At 42.9% G+C, this 21,258-nt stretch overlaps 1 protein-coding gene across 2 annotated transcripts in view; it reads left to right on the forward strand.

The window, feature by feature from the left end:
* Positions 1 to 19,880, forward strand: part of NSUN3 (NOP2/Sun RNA methyltransferase 3) — a 78,987-nt gene extending 59,107 nt beyond the window's left edge. For both annotated transcript variants that reach the window (XM_077294105.1, XM_077294106.1), the window contains one exon: positions 19,613 to 19,880. In XM_077294105.1, the coding sequence (XP_077150220.1) occupies positions 19,613 to 19,871 (259 nt within the window). In that variant the 3' untranslated portion in view covers positions 19,872 to 19,880. The remainder of the gene's footprint in view (positions 1 to 19,612) is intronic.
* Positions 19,881 to 21,258: the final 1,378 nt, after the last annotated feature.

Below are 21,258 nucleotides of genomic sequence, written 5' to 3' on the forward strand. Positions count from 1 at the left end.
ACTGCTGGACGAATGATGACAGAGGAATTGTCAACTCAAAAAAAGTGCATGTGAAGTTACAGAACTTGATAATTGGTACAGTTCTTGAACATATTAAATTGTTTTTTACAAACAAAGCTGTTTTAATTTGTGGAGGAAGAGTGCTTATTAAGGGAAATGTCAACACCAAAGGAGTGTTTTAAAGGAAACCTGTCAGCTGATACTTGCTGCCCAAACCGGTGACCGAGCCGTTCTAATGACTAGTCGTACAGTCGGGTCCCAGGCGGCTTCTCTCCACCTGCTGACGGAGATCTGCCTGCATGCACGTATAGGCAGAAACTTGCTAGTGTCTGGCGGGGAGAAGCTGTCAGGGACCCGCCTGTAAGACTGGCCTATAGCGCGGCTCGGTTAAAAGTATCTTTTTCTGTGAAACGCTGAGATCCTACAGCCGGTATCTGATACATGCTTCTCACGGTTCGAGCAGCAAGTATCAGCTGACAGGTTCCTTTTTAACTGTTACCCGAGTATCCTGGGCTCCTCTTCCTTTCCCTATGTCTGCTGCCCTGTGTTGTGCTCCTTGTTGGGTTTTGCAGGTTGGCCGGTGTGGATCATTGGCATCATCTCTTTAGACTTATTTAAAACCCAGTAAGAGACACACCCTTGTTTTGGGATGGAATCTCCAGACCTCTATGCTTGGTGCACCTCCTTCTGTGCCTTACGTGCTTCCACCTCTGCTGGGTTCCACTTCATTCGTCCTGCTTCTCCTGAGATTCCCGAGGATGCCAAGTCCTCGCTGCCCACATGCATTGTAGCATCCACACCTGGGGTCTCAGTGCCTACTCGGACCTGGGGCTTAGAGGATCCCCCTCTCCTGGTGAGCCTACTACATCTGTTCATAGGTTGTTGAGTCCTCTTGGATTTCTGCTTCATTCAGTTTAATGGAGCAGAGAAGACACAACCCATTGGCCGGCATGGTACTGGTTTTGGAAGAAGGCAGCCATTATTTTTTTATCTGTCTATCTACTATCATATATCTTTTTTTATTATCAATATTTTATTATTGTGTTTTATCACCTTTTCTGACCTGCCATGTAAAGATAAAGTATACCTATCAGGCACATCATTGCCCTTCTTCAATAAAACCTGGATCTGAAGCAAGACTTACACATTTTATTTGCAATTGCCTTCGCGTTTATGAACATACTCGGCTGCTGCTCTCGGAAGCAGATTGAAATGTTTTGTGTTGGAATAAAACTGAAAAGGTAATTGGAAAAAAGTAACATTCCTGCCGCATTGGAAAGCAAACAAAATAAAACCGTGAAAATGAGCATTAAACAAATAATTGAAAGAAAGCTTTGAATTGCTGCAAATATCGGCCTTTGTGGAAAGTGCAATATTTCCTACAAGTTTATGAGCTGTATCGAGCTGGTGTACAGTACAGGTAGTGTTGGCATGCGAGCGGGCAGCGTGCCCTGTGGAACAGAAGATGGCAGTATTGGCACACAAATACGGTCTAATTAATGCAGTTGGGACTTCGCCGGAGTGATTCGTTTCAATTTCCTTTTAACATTGAAAACGGTTAAATTATGGTATCATTAAATCTGACTCTGGTCTCCGAATACGGCATATCTGTTCTTACATTAGGGCGCACTATATACTTAAGGAGCCAAAATACTAAGGATGGAAAATAGTTTTTTTTTTAATGTAAAAAGTAAAGTCTTTTTGTCTCCTTGTTTTTCTTCATCTCTTCTCCGTGTAAAGCCATCAGCTCTTCTTGTGTCATTGGCTGCGCGTGGGCATGCATATTTTATCTTAATAGGGTGCATATATTAAATAGCGGGTTGCAGGATTACTTGACATTGAAGTGGTAATATATGAATGTGGGTGGAAAGTGACAGCTCAGTATTTTAGGAGATCAAAGTATTGGTTGAAGATTTAAAGGGGTCGACAACTCTGACCATGTGGCCCGTTACGGCCTAAGGATATTAGAATGCAGCCCTGTTGGCCAAAGTGGAGAGCTTCTTGCCTTGGTTGAGTAATCCGAGTTACATAGTCATGGCTGAAGCCGCAAGGCACACATTCGCAAAATGTGTGCAACCTTCAACAAGTCCCAATCTATCATAACTTGTACTGGAGTCTGAAATGAAGTCCCGCGACCAAGAGTCCAGGTTGGAATATTTTGCAAGTATTTCTTGTCACGATCAGATTGACAATCGTGAGATACGGTATCCCAATGCGATCTTCTTGCCGAGCGATCATAATCCTTATGGGCTAGGTGTCATACATAGCTGAGGAAACAGGACGATGGTCATAGATCTTTCTTCAGAGAATGGGTCGAGTCAATGTTTAATAAAGAGAACCTTCAGGTCTCCCTACCCTCCAGTAGATCTCCACCTACATTTTATTCTAGAGCAGAGGTCCCCAACCTGTGACTCAGAAGCCACATGTGGCTCGCGGGCCCTGAATATGAGGCTCGCGACTGCCAGCTTGGGGCATTAGCACCAGATCTAGCCACCAGCTATGAGGAGAAAGTTTCCATATGGTGAGTATTTGTGAGCAACACCACACAGAAGAGCAGATCTGAATGTGTGCGTACTAGCAGGGGCGATGGGGAGATAAATAGGATGATACGGTTAGTTAGAGGAGTGCTTGAAGCTGGATATAATAGTGTGGTGACTTCTGCCTCTTATGGAAATACCAAATGGGGGTCAAGTTGGAACCCTCGGATCTAAGTATACTACCTATTTGAGAATGGGCACAAGGTCTCTATTTGCATTCTGTCAAGAAGCTTTTCCCGTCATCACACCGGTCATGATGGGTACCGAGTGCCACTATTGTGGGGGTTGTAGGTGCTAGATGTGGCTGACTGTCATCTGTCAGAGTTCAGTCTGACTCTCCAGGTAGAATAGGCTGGAGACAGCTGTTCTAGAGCTATCTGATTCCATGACACAACTGGGACATGATTTTCTATCTCTCGGGCTGCGTTTTTTGCTTTTGTTAAATTTACTTGCTGTAAAAAAGCAAATGTTTCCATGTTTGAAAACCAGAGGCCTTTGATGGATGCCGAACAGTGACCTCCATCACACAGACGTTTTATCACTGGAAGCCACTATATGGAATGGCCCAGTCTATGTGCTATTCCATACGCTACAAAGTCAAAGAAACTTACCCGTGGACTTTGTAGTGATGCATCCCACTTGGCCTACAGATGGTCTCCATGTTCTTTGTCTCAGTTCCTGTATATGTTCTCATTAGTGTTGAGCGATACCGTCCGATACTTGAAAGTATCGGTATCGGAAAGTATCGGCCGATACCGGCAAAGTATCGGATCTAATCCGATACCGATACCCGATACCAATACAAGTCAATGGGACTCAAGTATCGGACGGTATCCCTGATGAAACTCTCCTTCAGGCCCTGGGATCCATATTAATGTGTAAAATAAAGAATTAAAATAAAAAATATTGATATACTCACCTCTCCGACGCAGCCTGGACCTCACCGAGGGAACCGGCAGCGTTCTGTGCTTAAAATGCGCGCGTTTCCTTCCTTCCGTGACGTCACGGCTTCTGATTGGTCGCGTGCCGCCCATGTGGCCGCGACGTGACCAATCACAGCAAGCCGTGACGTAATTTTGAGGTCCTGGAAGCCTAATTCTAGGCATTCAGGATTTTAAAATTACGTTCCGGCTTGTGATTGGTCGCGTCGCGGCCACATGGGCGGCACGCGACCAATCAGAAGCCGTGATGTCGCGGGAGGCAGGAAACGCGCGCATTTTAAGCAAACAACGCTGCCAGTTCCCTCGGTGAGGTCCAGGCTGCATCGGAGAGGTGAGTATAGCAATATTTTTTATTTTAATTCTTTATTTTACACATTAATGTTGTATTTTACACATTAATGTTGTTTCGATACCGATACCCGATACCACAAAAGTATCGGATCTCGGTATCGGAATTCCGATACCCGCAAGTATCGGCCGATACCCGATACTTGCGGTATCGGAATGCTCAACACTAGTTCTCATATTATCATATGTCCTAAGTGCCCATATGGAGTTTCAATACTTGTTACACACATCTCTGCGCCCCTCTTTAAGCATCCCTCTTTTTAAATTGATAAATGGATTTACAGGTAACAGAATAATAGTCTAAATTGCTTCATAAAACATCTTTCTGGTTTGTAACATCACACATTTCAGCAGTTGGGCAATAAAACGATCTTTTCAGATAATTTTTGTGCTAATGCATGAATTAGAACTTTAGGCATACAGACACACATGTTCCCACAATGAACAATTAGTTTACGTTTACACAGGTAGCAAAATTTAGCACCTGTCCATTTATGTAAATTGACCGGCATAAATCCATGTGTTTGCTGTAAAGACAACTCCATTCAGATTCTTAGGCCACGTTCACACGTTCAGTATTTGGTCAGTATCTTAAATCAGTATTTGTTCCTCTCCAGATTTTGACAATCAGAGGAAAAGTATAATAGAAACATGAGCACCATTTCCACAAATACTGATGTAAAATACTGACTAAATACTTTATGTGGTGTTAAAGGGAGTCTATCCATACAAAATGACAGTGCAAACCAAGCACAAGCTATTGGAGCACCCTTGGTGTAGCCAAACTGTTCTGTGCATCTTCCCACATATAGCTGTCTCTGCTGTCCTCTGGCTCCAGTAAATCCAGATTTGTCAGTCAAGGATGGTGGGGGGTGGTTTTCCATCTTTAACTTGCCTGTGAGCTGTTGTAGGTGACTTTCCTCAAACTTGAGTCATGCATCTATCTGGACTCAAATAAAAAAGACACTTGGCTTTTTTTTCGTTGTGTTGGAAACCAGGGATTCAAGCTTGAGGAGGATAATTTGCATATTCCAGGTGCCTTCTGGGAAAAGCGAAGAGTCTCCCTCAGCAAGAAGATCGTTGGGTACAGCCGGGACCAGCTGCTTGGAAAGCATCACCAAACCAGGGATTCAAGCTTGAGGATAATTTGCATATTCCAGGTGCCTTCTGGGAAAAGCGAAGAGTCTCCCTCAGCAAGAAGATCGTTGGGTACAGCCGGGACAAGCTGCTGGGAAAGCATCACCAAACCAGGGATTCAAGCTTGAGGAGGATAATTTGCATATTCCAGGTGCCTTCTGGGAAAAGCGAAGAGTCTCCCTCAGCAAGAAGATCGTTGGGTACAGCCGGGACCAGCTGCTTGGAAAGCATCACCAAACCAGGGATTCAAGCTTGAGGAGGATAATTTGCATATTCCAGGTGCCTTCTGGGAAAAGCGAAGAGTCTCCCTCAGCAAGAAGATCGTTGGGTACAGCCGGGACCAGCTGCTTGGAAAGCATCACCAAACCGCGCGCCTTACGGCGTGCAAATTTTTGCCTGTAGGACATTATTGCAAGAAAGCTTGGCTGAGTAGATTACACAAGAAGGAAAGCACACAGCAAGTCAGCAGGATCTGGGAGCAACATGGCAGATGTGACAACCTACATGGTGAGCTGCAGCATGTGCTACATGTTCGCAGATCGACCAGAAGAAGAATCCAATTTCACCTGTCAGAAGTGTAGACTAGTGGCCCTTTTAGAAGAAAAGGTGCGGGGTCTGGAAGAAAGAATAGCAACTTTGAAACTCATCAAAGAGAATGAAGACTTCCTAGACAGAACAGAAGCATCTCTACTGGTCACAGAAGGTGAAAAAAGTGTCAGAGAACCTCCAAAAGCAGATGAGTGGAAGCATGTGACCAAAAGAAGCAAGAAGACCATGGAGAAATCAACCAACCACACAACTGAAGAACCGATATCAAATCTTTGTAGAGGTTGAAGATGGCACACCTAAGGATGAAGCACTACCAGCAAGCAAAAAAGAAAAGGGTACGCAGCAACAAGTGACAGCAAAAAGTACAGCCAAGAAGCAACGAAGAGTGGTGGTGGTGGGAGACTCACTACTGAGAGGCACAGAAGCAGCCATCTGCAGACCGGACATAACCGCAAGAGAAGTATGCTGCCTTCCAGGTGCGATGATCAAGGATGTGACTGATAGGATACCAAAGCTCTTCAGCTCCAAGGATGTCCACCCATTTCTTCTGATACATGTTGGCACCAATGACACCGCAAGGAAGGACCTACCGACAATCTGCAAGGACGTTGAAGAGTTGGGGAAGAAAGTAAAGGAACTGGATGCACAGGTAGTTTTTTCTTCTATCCTTCCAGTAGACGGGCATGGCACCAGGAGATGGAACAGGATCCTTGATGCGAACAACTGGCTAAGACGATGGTGCAGACAACAAGGATTCGGATTCCTGGACCACGGTGTGAATTACTTGTACGATGGACTCCTCGCCAGAGATGGACTACACCTCAACAAACCTGGGAAACAGACATTCGCCAGAAGACTCGCTACACTCATCAGGAGGGCGTTAAACTAGAAGAAGAGGGGACGGGAAGAAAAACATTAGACTCGAACAAAGAAGACCCAGGAAAACATACTCAGAAGGGAGGTAAGAACATTTCTAAAACAATCCACAGCGAGGAGATTGGAACAAAACAAAATCCTCTAATCTGCATGCTCGCAAATGCCAGAAGCCTGACAAACAAGATGGAAGAACTAGAAGCAGAAATATCTACAGGTAACTTTGACATAGTGGGAATAACCGAGACATGGTTAGATGAAAGCTATGACTGGGCAGTTAACTTACAGGGTTACAGTCTGTTTAGAAAGGATCGTAAAAATCGGAGAGGAGGAGGGGTTTGTCTCTATGTAAAGTCTTGTCTAAAGTCCACTTTAAGGGAGGATATTAGCGAAGGTAATGAGGATGTCGAGTCCATATGGGTCGAAATTCATGGAGGGAAAAATGGTAACAAAATTCTCATTGGGGTCTGTTACAAACCCCCAAATATAACAGAAATCATGGAAAGTCTACTTCTAAAGCAGATAGATGAAGCTGCAACCCATAATGAGGTCCTGGTTATGGGGGACTTTAACTACCCGGATATTAACTGTGAAACCCATAAAGGCAACAGGTTTCTGCTAATAACCAAGAAAAATTATCTTTCACAATTGGTGCAGAATCCAACCAGAGGAGCAGCACTTTTAGACCTAATACTATCTAATAGACCTGACAGAATAACAAATCTGCAGGTGGTCGGGCATCTAGGAAATAGCGACCACAATATTGTACAGTTTCACCTGTCTTTCACTAGGGGGACTTGTCAGGGAGTCACAAAAACACTGAACTTTAGGAAGGCAAAGTTTCACCAGCTTAGAGATGCCCTTAATCTGGTAGACTGGGACAATATCCTCAGAAATAAGAATACAGATAATAAATGGAAAATGTTTAAGAACATCCTAAATAGACACTGTAAGCGGTTTATACCTTGTGGGAATAAAAGGACTAGAAATAGGAAAAACCCAATGTGGCTAAACAAAGAAGAAGAGGGGCAATTAACAGTAAAAAGAAAGCATTTGCACTACTAAAGCAGGATGGCACCATTGAAGCTCTAAAAAACTATAGGGAGAAAAATACTTTATCTAAAAAACTAATTAAAGCTGCCAAAAAGGAAACAGAGAAGCACATTGCTAAGGAGAGTAAAACTAATCCCAAACTGTTCTTCAACTATATTAATAGTAAAAGAATAAAAACTGAAAATGTGGGCCCCTTAAAAAATAGTGAGGAAAGAATGGTTGTAGACGATGAGGAAAAGGCTAACATATAAAACACCTTCTTCTCCACGGTATTCACGGTGGAAAATGAAATGCTAGGTGAAATCCCAAGAAACAATGAAAACCCTATATTAAGGGTCACCAATCTAACCCAAGAAGAGGTGCGAAACCAGCTAAATAAGATTAAAATAGATAAATCTCCGGGTCCGGATGGCATACACCCACGAGTACTAAGAGAACTAAGTAATGTAATAGATAAACCATTATTTCTTATTTTTAGGGACTCTATAGCGACGGGGTCTGTTCCGCAGGACTGGCGCATAGCAAATGTGGTGCCAATATTCAAAAAGGGCTCTAAAAGTGAACCTGGAAATTATAGGCCAGTAAGTCTAACCTCTACTGTTGGTAAAATATTTGAATGGTTTCTGAAGGATGTTATTCTGGATTATCTCAATGAGAATAACTGTTTAACTCCATATCAGCATGGGTTTATGAGAAATCGCTCCTGTCAAACCAATCTAATCAGTTTTTATGAAGAGGTAAGCTATAGGCTAGACCACGGTGAGTCATTGGACGTGGTATATCTCGATTTTTCCAAAGCGTTTGATACCATGCCGCACAAGAGGTTGGTACACAAAATGAGAATGCTTGGTCTGGGGAAAATGTGTGTAAATGGGTTAGTAACTGGCTTAGTGATAGAAAGCAGAGGGTGGTGATAAATGGTATAGTCTCTAACTGGGTCGCTGTGACCAGTGGGGTACCGCAGGGGTCGGTATTGGGACCTGTTCTCTTCAACATATTCATTAATGATCTGGTAGAAGGTTTACACAGTAAAATATTGATATTTGCAGATGATACAAAACTATGTAAAGCAGTTAATACAAGAGAAGATAGTATTCTGCTACAGATGGATCTGGATAAGTTGGAAACTTGGGCCGAGAGGTGGCAGATGAGGTTTAACAATGATAAATGTAAGGTTATACACATGGGAAGAAGGAATCAATATCACCATTACACACTGAACGGGAAACCACTGGGTAAATCTGACAGGGAGAAGGACTTGGGGATCCTAGTTAATGATAAACTTACCTGGAGCAGCCAGTGCCAGGCAGCAGCTGCCAAGGCAAACAGGATCATGGGGTGCATTAAAAGAGGTCTGGATACACATGATGAGAGCATTATACTGCCTCTGTACAAATCCCTAGTTAGACCGCACATGGAGTACTGTGTCCAGTTTTGGGCACCGGTGCTCAGGAAGGATATAATGGAACTAGAGAGAGTACAAAGGAGGGCAACAAAGTTAATAAAGGGGATGGGAGAACTACAATACCCAGATAGATTAGCGAAATTAGGATTATTTAGTCTAGAAAAAAGACGACTGAGGGGCGATCTAATAACCATGTATAAGTATATAAGGGGACAATACAAATATCTCGCTGAGGATCTGTTTATACCAAGGAAGGTGACGGGCACAAGGGGGCATTCTTTGCGTCTGGAGGAGAGAAGGTTTTTCCACCAACATAGAAGAGGATTCTTTACTGTTAGGGCAGTGAGAATCTGGAATTGCTTGCCTGAGGAGGTGGTGATGGCGAACTCAGTTGAGGGGTTCAAGAGAGGCCTGGATGTCTTCCTGGAGCAGAACAATATTGTATCATACAATTATTAGGTTCTGTAGAAGGACGTAGATCTGGGGATTTATTATGATGGAATATAGGAATATAGGCTGAACTGGATGGACAAATGTCTTTTTTCGGCCTTACTAACTATGTTACTATGTTACTATGTGTCCAATTGTTTATTGACATCAATGATACAAATCATGGATTTGTTCAGCGTTTTTCTTCTGTTAGAATAGCGGTCTCTCCAAAAGTAAGTCTACTGATGGAATAAGAGGCGTAAGCGCTGTTCACATTATATGTTGTCAATTATCTTCAGGAGTATTCGCTGATGCTATTGTATTACCATATAGCGGAATGGAATGTCATAGGGGCCTTCCAGTTTCAGATACCCCCTATACCCATGGACAGGTAAGTATTAAGAAACAAACTGAGCTTTAATTACTCTCCTCTGGTCCAGCACTGAGTCTCTTCCGCTGCTCTTAGTCACATTGACAGCACTGCAGCCAATCAGTGACCTCAGCAGCCCCGCGCCGCACTTGCCGTCTACTCAGGCAAAGCCTAGGGACAGAGGGGCTATCTGATACCAAAAAAAATACCTTTAAGAAGCCGATTGTATAAGAAAGGACTGTTTGTTTTACCTATGTTATAAGTAAAGGCACAACAACGAATATTACCACAGAGGCCAAAAAAACACACACTGAACCTCCGCGGTGAAAGGGAGCCCATGGCTAGTATACAAGCTGGGAAAGTTACCTGCAAATATGCAGAACGTGTTCACATAATGTGGAAATAGCCTTAATGATGACAACTTCATTTACACCATTAGGGTGAAATCAAACGTATTAATTGAAATGTTTATAATTTTCTATAAATGCAGTGAGATAGAACAATGTAGATACAAAATTCTTGTGTGAACAGAGCCCGATTGCATACGATCATCCCATCTCCCTGTCTTCCTCATTATGCATTTATACATTTACTGGAAGAACTTATTTAGATTGGATAAGCTGATTTTGTCATGAGGCTGAAGAATCGTGGAGATGAAGTAGGAATCAATAAAAAGAAATGGAGGAAAAAACTACGTACAACATTCTTGGCACAAGAGAAAGAGAGGAGGTTATTACAAGGCGTGAGAATAGTGTCAGCGATCTATCAGCCAGAACGGAGAAGAGAAATCTCCTCTGTGACATGTATTCTTGAATATATGGCTTATGATTTACTATGGAAAAGCATATTGCCGCCAATGAGCAAGAATGTCCAAATGTAAACTCTATGGCCCGAGACGTTAAGGCTGATACGCCAGCCTTATTGAAGGCAGCCGTGAAGTAGGATGCGACCGAAATCAATGAGATGTACACCTCTTTAGTGAATTTGGCGCATCTCCAACTGCCAGAAACTCTAGCTCCAGAAACGTCCAACAGGCAGGAGCTGTGTGTACATTTTCTCGGAAATTGACACCACTTTTGTGTCATAGATTTTATGGTGCTCTTTGGTGGCCATTGTTGCTGTGGTGCTTTGCCTGTGAGGTGGTGTGGCCTGGATTCATGGCGGCCCTGCCTTGAGCATGGGTGCTGCCGGCGCCAAGTTGTTCCCCTAGTTTGTGCGCTATTGCTCCAGCCAAGGTTGATGCAAGGCTGTGCACCTTTAAGGTCAGGAACTCTCAAAGAGGTTCAACATGATGTGGAGGTGGGATCACACAGTCTGATCAGAATATTAACGAAAAACCTCATGTTCAGTTGGGAGAGGGGAGGAGGGATAAGGGAATACTTCCCAAGCACTGCAGTTTTAACCCCTGGGACCCCCACCTAACCTAAGAACCAGCTATTTCCATCACACCTGGAGCCGCAGTTAGCATGACTGGCCACTACTAAATTCACACAGGGCCCTTCAGAGCCACGAGTTCTCAGGTTCAGTGGGAGTCACAACGATCGGGAAGATATCCCCTATACCACTGATATGGGATAACTTTCAAACTTGAGAATACCCCTTTAAGTTCAGCTAAATTCTAGCATTGTCAAGCAGCTTATTCGCTTTAAAGCACCACTCCAATGTTTTTTTTATTGCAGCACTGGAGTGGTGTCACTAAGTTCCCTACCCTTAGTATTATACTCATCAGCCACCATATTCATCTGTTAACGGTGCCACACCGGTCATCTCCTGCATATTTATTATGAGTGACCTGCCGGATGGTGCCAGTGTCCAGAAGTCACTAATCAATGTAAGGCTATGAGAGCCAGAGTGAAGCCGAACGAGACTCTCATAGACTTGCATTGAGCTTGTGATTACCTCTGACTTCCGGTTGGTCAGAAATTGCAGTCACAAGATGGCAAATTGGGACTGGAGCGGTGTCGGGGGCAACTGAAGGTGGCAGGTGGGGAGTATATTATTAAGGGCTGGAAACTTACATTAGTTGCGACTCCTATACTACTGCGATTGTGAAAAATAAGTTGCAAAACTCCAACTTAGTGTGATACTTTTGCACCTTGCTTGTCCCATTAGTCTAGATATCGCAATTCGACCCATTCACTTCTATGGTGCTGCGATGTACCAGCGGCACCGATCGAATTTCGGTCACACAACAGCTGTCATGACCGAAGTTGCCAAATAGCTATCTTTAAAATACCCCGCCAAAAGGTCTTTTAAGACCTCATGGCAGGCATAACGTGCAAAATAAATGAAAAAATAAATAAAACAAAATTAAAATGGGGGGAAAAGCTTGAATGAATTAAACAAAACTTGAAAAAGAGATACTTCCAGTCTGAATAAGTTTCTAGCTCCACCCCTGTCCAAAAAACAAAATATGTTCAAGATATAAAAGTATTTCTACAGAAAGAGGAATGCAATTTTTGTTCTTTTTAGCAATGCATTTTGAAAAATAAGGTGAAAAATAGACACATTTCCTATTTTTCTTTACATTTTCCTCTAACAGCATCTCAGACAGAACACATTCAGTACAGACCAAAAGTTTGGACACACCTTCTCATTTAAAGATTTTTCTGTATTTTCATGACTATGAAAATTATAAATTCACACTGAAGGCATCAAAACTATGAATTAACACATGTGGAATTATATACTTAACAAAAAAGTGTGAAACAACTGAAAATATGTCTTATATTCTAGGTTCTTCAAAGTAGCCATCTTTTGCTTTGATGACTGTTTTGCACACTCTTGGCATCCTCTTGATGAGCTTTAAGAGGTAGTCACCGGCAATGGTCTTCCAACAATCTTGAAGGAGTTCCCAGAGATGCTTAGCACTTTTTGGCCCTTTTGCCTTCACTCTGCGGTCCAGCTCACCTCAAACCATCTCGATTGAGTTCAGGTCTGGTGACTGTGGAGGCCAGGTCATCTGGCATAGCACCCCATCACTCTCCTTCTTGTTCAAATAGCCCTTACACAGCCTGGAGGTGTGTTTGGGGTCATTGTCCTGTTGAAAAATAAATGATGGTCCAACTAAACGCAAACCGGATGGAATAGCATGCCGCTGCAAGATGCTGTGGTAGCCATGCTGGTTCAGTATGCCTTCAATTTTGAATAAATCCCCAACAGTGTCACCAGCAAATAACCCTCACACCATCACACCTCCTCCTCCATGCTTCACGGTGGGAACCAGGAATGTAGAGTCCATCCGTTCACCTTTTCTGCGTCGCACAAAGACATGGTGGTTGGAACCAAGGATCTCAAATTTGGACTCATCAGACCAAAGCACAGATTTCCACTGGTCTAATGTCCATTCCTTGTGTTCTTTAGCCCAAAACAAGTCTCTTCTGCTTGTTGCCTGTCCTTAGCAGTGGTTTCCTAGCATCTATTTCACCATGAAGGCCTGCTGCACAAAGTCTCCTCTTAACAGTTGTTGTAGAGATGTGTCTGCTGCTAGAACTCTGTGTGGCATTGACCTGGTCTCTAATCTGAGCTGCTGTTAGCCTGCGATTTCTGAGAATGGTGACTCGGATAAACTTATCCTCAGAAGCAGAGGTGACTCTTGGTCTTCCTTTCCTGGGGCGGTCCTCATGTGAGCCAGTTTCTTTGTAGTGCTTGATGGTTTTTGCAACTGCACTTAGGGACACTTTCAAAGTTTTCCCAATTTTTCGGACTGACTGACCTTCATTTCTTAAAGTAATGATGGCCACTCGTTTTTCTTTACTTAGCTGCTTTTTTCTTGCCATAATACAAATTCTAACAGTCTATTCAGTAGGACTATCAGCTGTGTATCCACCAGACTTCTGCTCAACACAACTGATGGTCGCAACCCCATTTATAAGGCAAGAAATCCCACTTATTAAACCTGACAGGGCACACCTGTGAAGTGAAAACCATTTCCGGTGACTACGTCTTGAAGCTCATCAAGAGAATGCCAAGAGTGTGCAAAGCAGTCATCAAAGCAAAAGGTGGCTACTTTGAAGAACCTAGAATATAAGACATATTTTCAGTTGTTTCACACTTTTTTGTTAAGTATATAATTTCACATGTGTTAATTCATAGTTTTGATGCCTTCAGTGTGAATTTACAATTTTCATAGTCATGAAAATACAGAAAAATCTTTAAATGGGAAGGTGTGTCCAAACATTTGGTCTGTACTGTACATGAAAAACGGATGTCTTATTGAGGCCTTTTATATAGCATCTCAAGCTCATCTCTTCATTTTTATTGCAGAGCTCCAGTACACCAGATTTTCGTATTTCGTCAGACCTATGGCAGGCCAACTACTGAAAAACACCATTGTTTACAGAGAGAAGCCGGAGCAGCCCCCATGTGACGAGATTGGGAGCTTTTTGGCTTTTCTACTTACACTTTTGGCTAATATGCTTTTATTTTTTTTCCAGTTAACAATTACGCTGCTCTCTTACTCTGTACTGGTAACTGTAGAGAGCGGACGGCTTCTGAGCAGAAGAATGAGCAAATCATTTCTTTTAACCACTTGAGGGTTTCCGAATCCAGAAGCTGCTTAAAAAAGTGACATAAGATAGAACTTGTGCACAATGTCATTTTGACATTGCCGTGCACTACATTCATTTTATGAGATGCTTTTGCTGCACTTTTTCTGCAGATTCCAGGGAAAATCTTCCTGAAAAAGACGTTGTTTGCACATGGCCTTAGGGTCATCAAACTAATTACATTGTTAAAATCCAAAAGAAGAAGGCAGCACTTCAATAGTCTTCAATATGGTAAACCAAGTTTTAATAGCCCATATGTACATCTGTGATGTTTGGGCTCAAATAAGCCTTTGTCGAGCCCTCAGTTCAGCCAAAACATATAACTAGGTTATGCTTCATGGTGTATGGAAACACGGTGCCAGGAAAGGATACCACTCCATATCCACATACTGAACATGGACAAAACAGAATTTTCATCTCACTCTACCCCTCCACCAGACCTATCCATCAATGTCATTGGCTGCTCACTTTGCCCAGTCCCGCATGCTCTCGGTGCCTCGGGGTGATCTTCGAATCTGCCCTCTCTTTCAAGCCACATATCCAAATCCTTGCCTCCTCATGCCGACTCCACCTCAAAAACATTTCCCGGATCCGTACATTCCTTGACCAAGAAACTGCAAAAACGCTTGTGCACGCCCTCATCATCTCCCGCCTTGACTACTGCAACCTCCTGCTCTCTGGCCTCCCCTCTAGCAATCTTGGACCACTCCAATCTATCCTAAACTCTGCTGCCTGACTAAACCACCTGTTTCCCCATTATTCCCCAGCCTCTCCTCTCTGCCAAGCTCTTCACTGGCTTCCTATTGTCCAGAGGCTCCAGTTCAAAACCCTAACTATGACATACAAAGCCATCCACAACCTGTCTCCTCCATACATCTGTGACATGGTCACCCGGTACTTACTTACAGGCAACCTTCGGTCCTCTCAAGATCTCCTTCTCTACTCCCCTCTTACCTCTTCTTCCCACAACTGCATACAAGACTTCTCGCGTGCTTCCCCCATACTCTGGAACTCTCTACCACGGAAACTTTCAAAAGGAACCTGAAGACCCATCTCTTTCGACAAGCCTACAACCTGCAGTGATCCTCAGTCTACTAAACCGTCGTACAAACAGCTCTACCCTCTACTAGTGTATCCTCACCCATCCCCTGTAGACTGTGAGCCCTCGAGGGCAGGGTCCTCTCTCCTTCTGTACTTGTGTGTGCATTGTATTGCTCATGTTGACTGTACTTCCCTATGTATGCCCCTTTTTTCACATGTAAAGCGCCATGGAATAAGTGGCACTATAAAAATGAATAATATATATACAGTGCCTACAAGTAGTATTCAACCCCCTGCAGATTTAGCAGGTTTACACATTTGGAATTAACTTGGCATTGTGACATTTGGACTGTAGATCAGCCTGGAAGTGTGAAATGCACTGCAGCAAAAAAGAATGTTATTTCTTTGTTTATTTTTTTTAAAAATTGGGAAAAGTTTTTTCAGAGGGTCATTTATTATTCAACCCCTCAACCCACCAGAATTCTGTTTGGTTCCCCTAAAGTATTAAGAAGTAGTTCAGGCACAAAGAACAATGAGCTTCACATGTTTGGATTAATTATCTCTTTTTCCAGCCTTTTCTGACTATTTAAGACCCTCCCCAAACTTGTGAACAGCACTCAAACATGGTCAACATGGGAAAGACAAAGGAGCATTCCAAGGCCATCAGAGACAAGATCGTGGAGGGTCACAAGGCTGGCAAGGGGTACAAAACCCTTTCCAAGGAGTTGGGCCTACCTGTCTCCACTGTTGGGAGCATCATCCGGAAGTGGAAGGCTTATGGAACTACTGTTAGCCTTCCACGGCCTGGACAGCCTTTGAAAGTTTCCTCCCGTGCCGAGGCCAGGCTTGTCCGAAGAGTCAATGCTAACCCAAGGACAACAAGGAAGGAGCTCCAGGAAGATCTCATGGCAGTGGGGACATTGGTTTCAGTCAATACCATAAGTAACGTACTCCACCGCAATGGTCTCCGTTCCAGATGAGCCCGTAAGGTACCTTTACTTTCAAAACGTCATGTCAAGGCTCGTCTACAGTTTGCTCATGATCACTTGGAGGACTCTGAGACTGACTGGTTCAAGGTTCTCTGGTCTGATGAGACCAAGATCGAGATCTTTGGTGCCAACCACACACGTGACGTTTGGAGACTGGATGGCACTGCATACGACCCCAAGAATACCATCCCTACAGTCAAGCATGGTGGTGGCAGCATCATGCTGTGGGGCTGTTTCTCAGCCAAGGGGCCTGGCCATCTGGTCCGCATCCATGGGAAGATGGATAGCACGGCCTACCTGGAGATTTTGGCCAAGAACCTCCGCTCCTCCATCAAGGATCTTAAGATGGGTCACCATTTCATCTTCCAACAAGACAACGACCCAAAGCACACAGCCAAGAAAACCAAAGCCTGGTTCAAGAGGCAAAAAATCAAGGTGTTGCAGTGGCCTAGTCAGTCTCCTGACCTTAACCCAATTGAAAACTTGTGGAAGGAGCTCAAGATTAAAGTCCACATGAGACACCCAAAGAACCTAGATAACTTGGAGAAGATCTGCATGGAGGAGTGGGCCAAGATAACTCCAGAGACCTGTGCCGGCCTGATCAGGTCTTATAAAAGACGATTATTAGCTGTAATTGCAAACAAAGGTTATTCCACAAAATATTAAACCTAGGGGTTGAATAATAATTGACCCACACTTTTATGTTTAAAATTTATAAAAATTTAACTGAGCAACAAAACTTTTTGGTTTGTAAGATTTATGCATCTGTTAATAAATCCTGCTCTTGTTTGAAGTTTGAAGGCTCTAACTTATTTGCATCTTAGTAAACCTGCTAAATCTGCAGGGGGTTGAATACTACTTGTAGGCACTGTATATATATATATATATATATATATATATATATATATATATATATATATATATATATATATATATATATATATATATATATATATATTATAGAATCCGACACTATTTATAGTTGTAGGAATGTATGTCCCTATACCATACAGTGCTGTTCCATGCAGTATTCTGTCTGCAATCCATCTGAAGGTCTTGTTGACCAAAACGTTGTTTTTTGTTGTATTGCAATTCTGATTAAATTCCATTATAATTTTTTGCCAGATTCTATTTCCCCTTAAGTCAAAACTTTGAAATCTCCCATTGCAAATATAACACAATACTTTATTATTTCAGTGTATTGGGAAATTGATACCCCATAGGCACGAAGACCAGCCATAAGCACCTATGGCCATCAAAACTGATGACGCATCCTTGGCATGTTATCTAGCCGAGTGGGGGGGCTCTGTGGAACAGTTGACAGAATTCTCCCTCTGGACAAGCCACTACCCCTTCCTGCTGCACTGCTGTGCTCGCTAGTCATGCCACCATGCTACTTTGGATCAGTGGACTCATCATCGACCACGTCATCTTCCAATTCCTCAGTCTGATCCTCCTTCTGAGTTGCGATTTGAGGCTGACCTAATGGCAACTGTGCATCATGATTATCCTCCACCTCTTTGGACATGAATTGATCTTCCCCAACGTGGCTTTCTCCTAGGCATGGGTGCTCAAATGTTTGGGCATCACTGCACTCCACCTCCTTATGATCCTCTTTAATGGTGCACGTTGAGAGGCCTGGCAAATTACAAGTGAACGTAAACAGTTCCTCAGAGTGGCCAGCATTGGGGTCATATGTCTCTTGAGACTCTTGATGGTAGGAGGAAGGAGTACCAGGTTAAGGATTCAGAGGCCCAGCCTCTTGGCTACTGAGACTGGACCGCGTGGAAGGCTTTATGGTGCTGCTTGTCAACACACTGGAGCCTTTGTCTGCCATCCAGCCCACAACATCTGCACACTTGTCTGGGTTCGTTAGGAGTGTAGCCCACTGACCAAATTTTGACAGGGATCTAGAACGAGATACAGTAAACTTTGGATCTGTCACACGGCCTTGGCAGGCACCGCCACATCCACGTCCCTTAATGTCACCCTTTCTCATATTGAATGCGTTATGCTTATGAAACCAAAAAATACTGGCTTTTGTTATTACTAAGCACCCTCACAGAGGTGTTATGTACAGATTCACTATATCTAGCAATATGTGGCTATTTGTTTGGAGATCTCAGCTTTATTATACACAGCAACAGCAGACTGATGTAAATTACAGGTAAATAGTCACGTTTGTGTATCTCTGCAGGCTTTGCGCCTGTCGCATAATTGCTAGATAAAAATTCCAAATTTATTAAACCAATAGAAAATTAAGATTTTTTTAGACCGCCTTGCTGACACACTCTAAATGCGGAGTAATGAAGATTATTGTTGCAGCTACTAAATTGTCAAGTAAGATTATCTCTACCTGGATTGCGCGAATCACACAACTGCTAGATAAAGATACACTATTTAATAAATCAATAGAAAATTTTTTTTTTAGCCAAGTTTTTGGAATTTTTTTTTTACCACTTATAACCTAGACATGTTTGGTGTCTATGAACTCGTAATGACCTGGGGAATCATAATGGCAGGTCAGTTTTAGCATTTAGTGAACATAGCAAAAAAGCCAAACAAAAAACACGTGTGGAATTGCACTTTTTTTTGCAATTTCACCGCACTTGGAATTTTTTTCCCGTTTTCTAGTACACGACATGGTAAAAGTACAACTCGTCCCGCCAAAAAATAAGCCCTCACATGGCTATATTGACGGAAAAATAAAAAAGTTATGGCTCTGGGAAGGAGGGGAGCGAAAACGAACACGGAAAAAAGGAAAATCCCAAGGTCATGAAGGGGTTAAATATCCCCTATGATGCTGGAAGGCCAGCCAATCACAGTAATGCCACACCAAAGATGGTGCTGGCATTACTGTGATTGGCAATCCAGCCCAGCATGTTCATTGGCTGCAAATAAAGCGCCAAACATGTTGGGAGGATCACTCGAATATACCGAGGCGAATACCAAATTACTTGCCGAGTAACAAATAGCCCGAATACCGTACTATTCGTGCGAGTATCGAAGAGTGCCGAATGTATTCGCTCATCACTAAATATTATCATGTATTTGCTGCACATATACTGCGGGAAGTGTTCTGCTTTACACATGTAGCTCGGGAAGTCCCAGCATAGTTTCTTTTCAGTTAGTGGAGCAGGACATAGCAGTATCCTCGCTGCAGATGGTGCGTCTAGGTGACAATATTTGCTTGCTAAGTTCTTTGCTCCAAATTGAAAGACACTCAGCACCAGGTCCGCTGTCACTGAGGGTCAGGCTTCCACCATTACAGTTTGGAGCATAAATGTTTGAGAATTTGTCAAATAATTGAATTTCCTCCCTGACCTTGCATGCAGGATAATCTCTTTTTAATAACACTAATTTGTCTTTGCTCTTGTTTCTAATTACACACAGGTCTGCGATCCATGCCCTTCGTCCCGGAGGATCAGTAGTGTATTCTACATGTACATTATCGGAAGCAGAAAACAGTGCCGTGGTTTCCAATATCTTGAACTCTTGCAGAGATGTCATCCCGGTGGACCTGAGCGACATGGCCAATACCTTGTCTCACGAGTTCACCTTTGCAGCACATGTAACTCATGGACTTTTAGTTCTTCCACACACAGGAAAAGCCTGGGGACCTATGTTTGTATCTAAGTTTATAAAACTATAGTTCAGCCTTACGTTGTCGGTATAAATTGATTTTGCACACTCAACTAACCTCTACTTAAAGGGGTTGTCTAATAAGAAATATACTAGGAAATGTAAAAAGTAGTAAACTAAAGTAAAACATTACTCCCCCAGAAACCCCCCTGCCACATAGACGCCTATGCTTCAGTGGTCCACTTTGCTTTGCTTACTTTTTGGGGATAAAAACGTGACGCAGAGTTTCATGACCACTGCAGCTAATTACCGGACTTTTGCTAGCAGGTAAGGAATTTGATCATGGACCATCAGAAAATTGACACAGGAGTGACAGGGAACTAACAGGTAAGTATTGTGTGTGGTTTTTTTTGTTTTTTTTTTTTTACAGATTTACCTTCAATTTGTGTATGTTTACCCTAACAGTTCCAGTATTGTATGGCAGCTTCTCATCAAGTAGAATGTCCAAGGGCAGTATTTGCTGAGTTACATCATTCTTGATCATTCACATAAGTCCATGTGGTGTACGTTCACTTTACACACAAAAAAAAGTTACAGAAAAGACCCTAAAATGTTAATTGGGCCCAGAGTTATGCATAGAAATCATAGGACCCCATAGCAAAAGTCCTAATTAGACTAAATCTTTGGCGGGGGCACAGAAGAGCATATGATACAATTTTGCCCCTATTGAAGTACCTCAGTGTTCCCATACACAATAATGGCCCCCACTAGCACTCCAAACCGTATAATGGCTACCAAATAGCCCTTAAGATAGTATCATGGCTTCCACATAGCACTTCAGATAGTATGATGCCCCCCCACATACCCTCCAAATAGTATGATGGGTCCCCACATAGACATCCAAATACTATGATGGACACCAAATAGCCCTCCAAATAGTATGATCGCTTCCACACACATAGCACTCCAAATAGTATGATGGACCCACAAATAGCCCACCACATAGTATGATGGTCCCCACAAATAGTCCTCCACACAGTATGATAATCCCACAAATAGCTCTCCACATAGTATGATGGTCCCATAACTCGTCCTTCACATAGTATGATGGCCCCACAAAAAGCCCTCCACAAAGTATGGCCCCACAAATAGCCCTCCACATAGTGTGATGGCAATATAAATAGCCCTCCACTTATTATCATGGCCCCATAAATAGTCCTCTACATAGTATGACTGCCCAATAAATAGTCCTTTATAAAATATGACGGCCCCATAAATAGTCCTCTACATAGTATGATGGCTCCATAAATAATACTCCACATAGTATGATGGCCCCACAAATAGCCATCCACATAGTATGATGGTCACATAAAGTACTTATTGATTAAAAAAATAAAAATACTCCTCTCTCCTCGTTTCCCCGATGCTCCAGTCTCTGCAGTGTGTGGCCTGCACTG

Source organism: Ranitomeya variabilis, chromosome 3 (genome assembly GCF_051348905.1).
Source record: "Ranitomeya variabilis isolate aRanVar5 chromosome 3, aRanVar5.hap1, whole genome shotgun sequence".
Lineage (NCBI taxonomy): Eukaryota > Metazoa > Chordata > Amphibia > Anura > Dendrobatidae > Ranitomeya > Ranitomeya variabilis.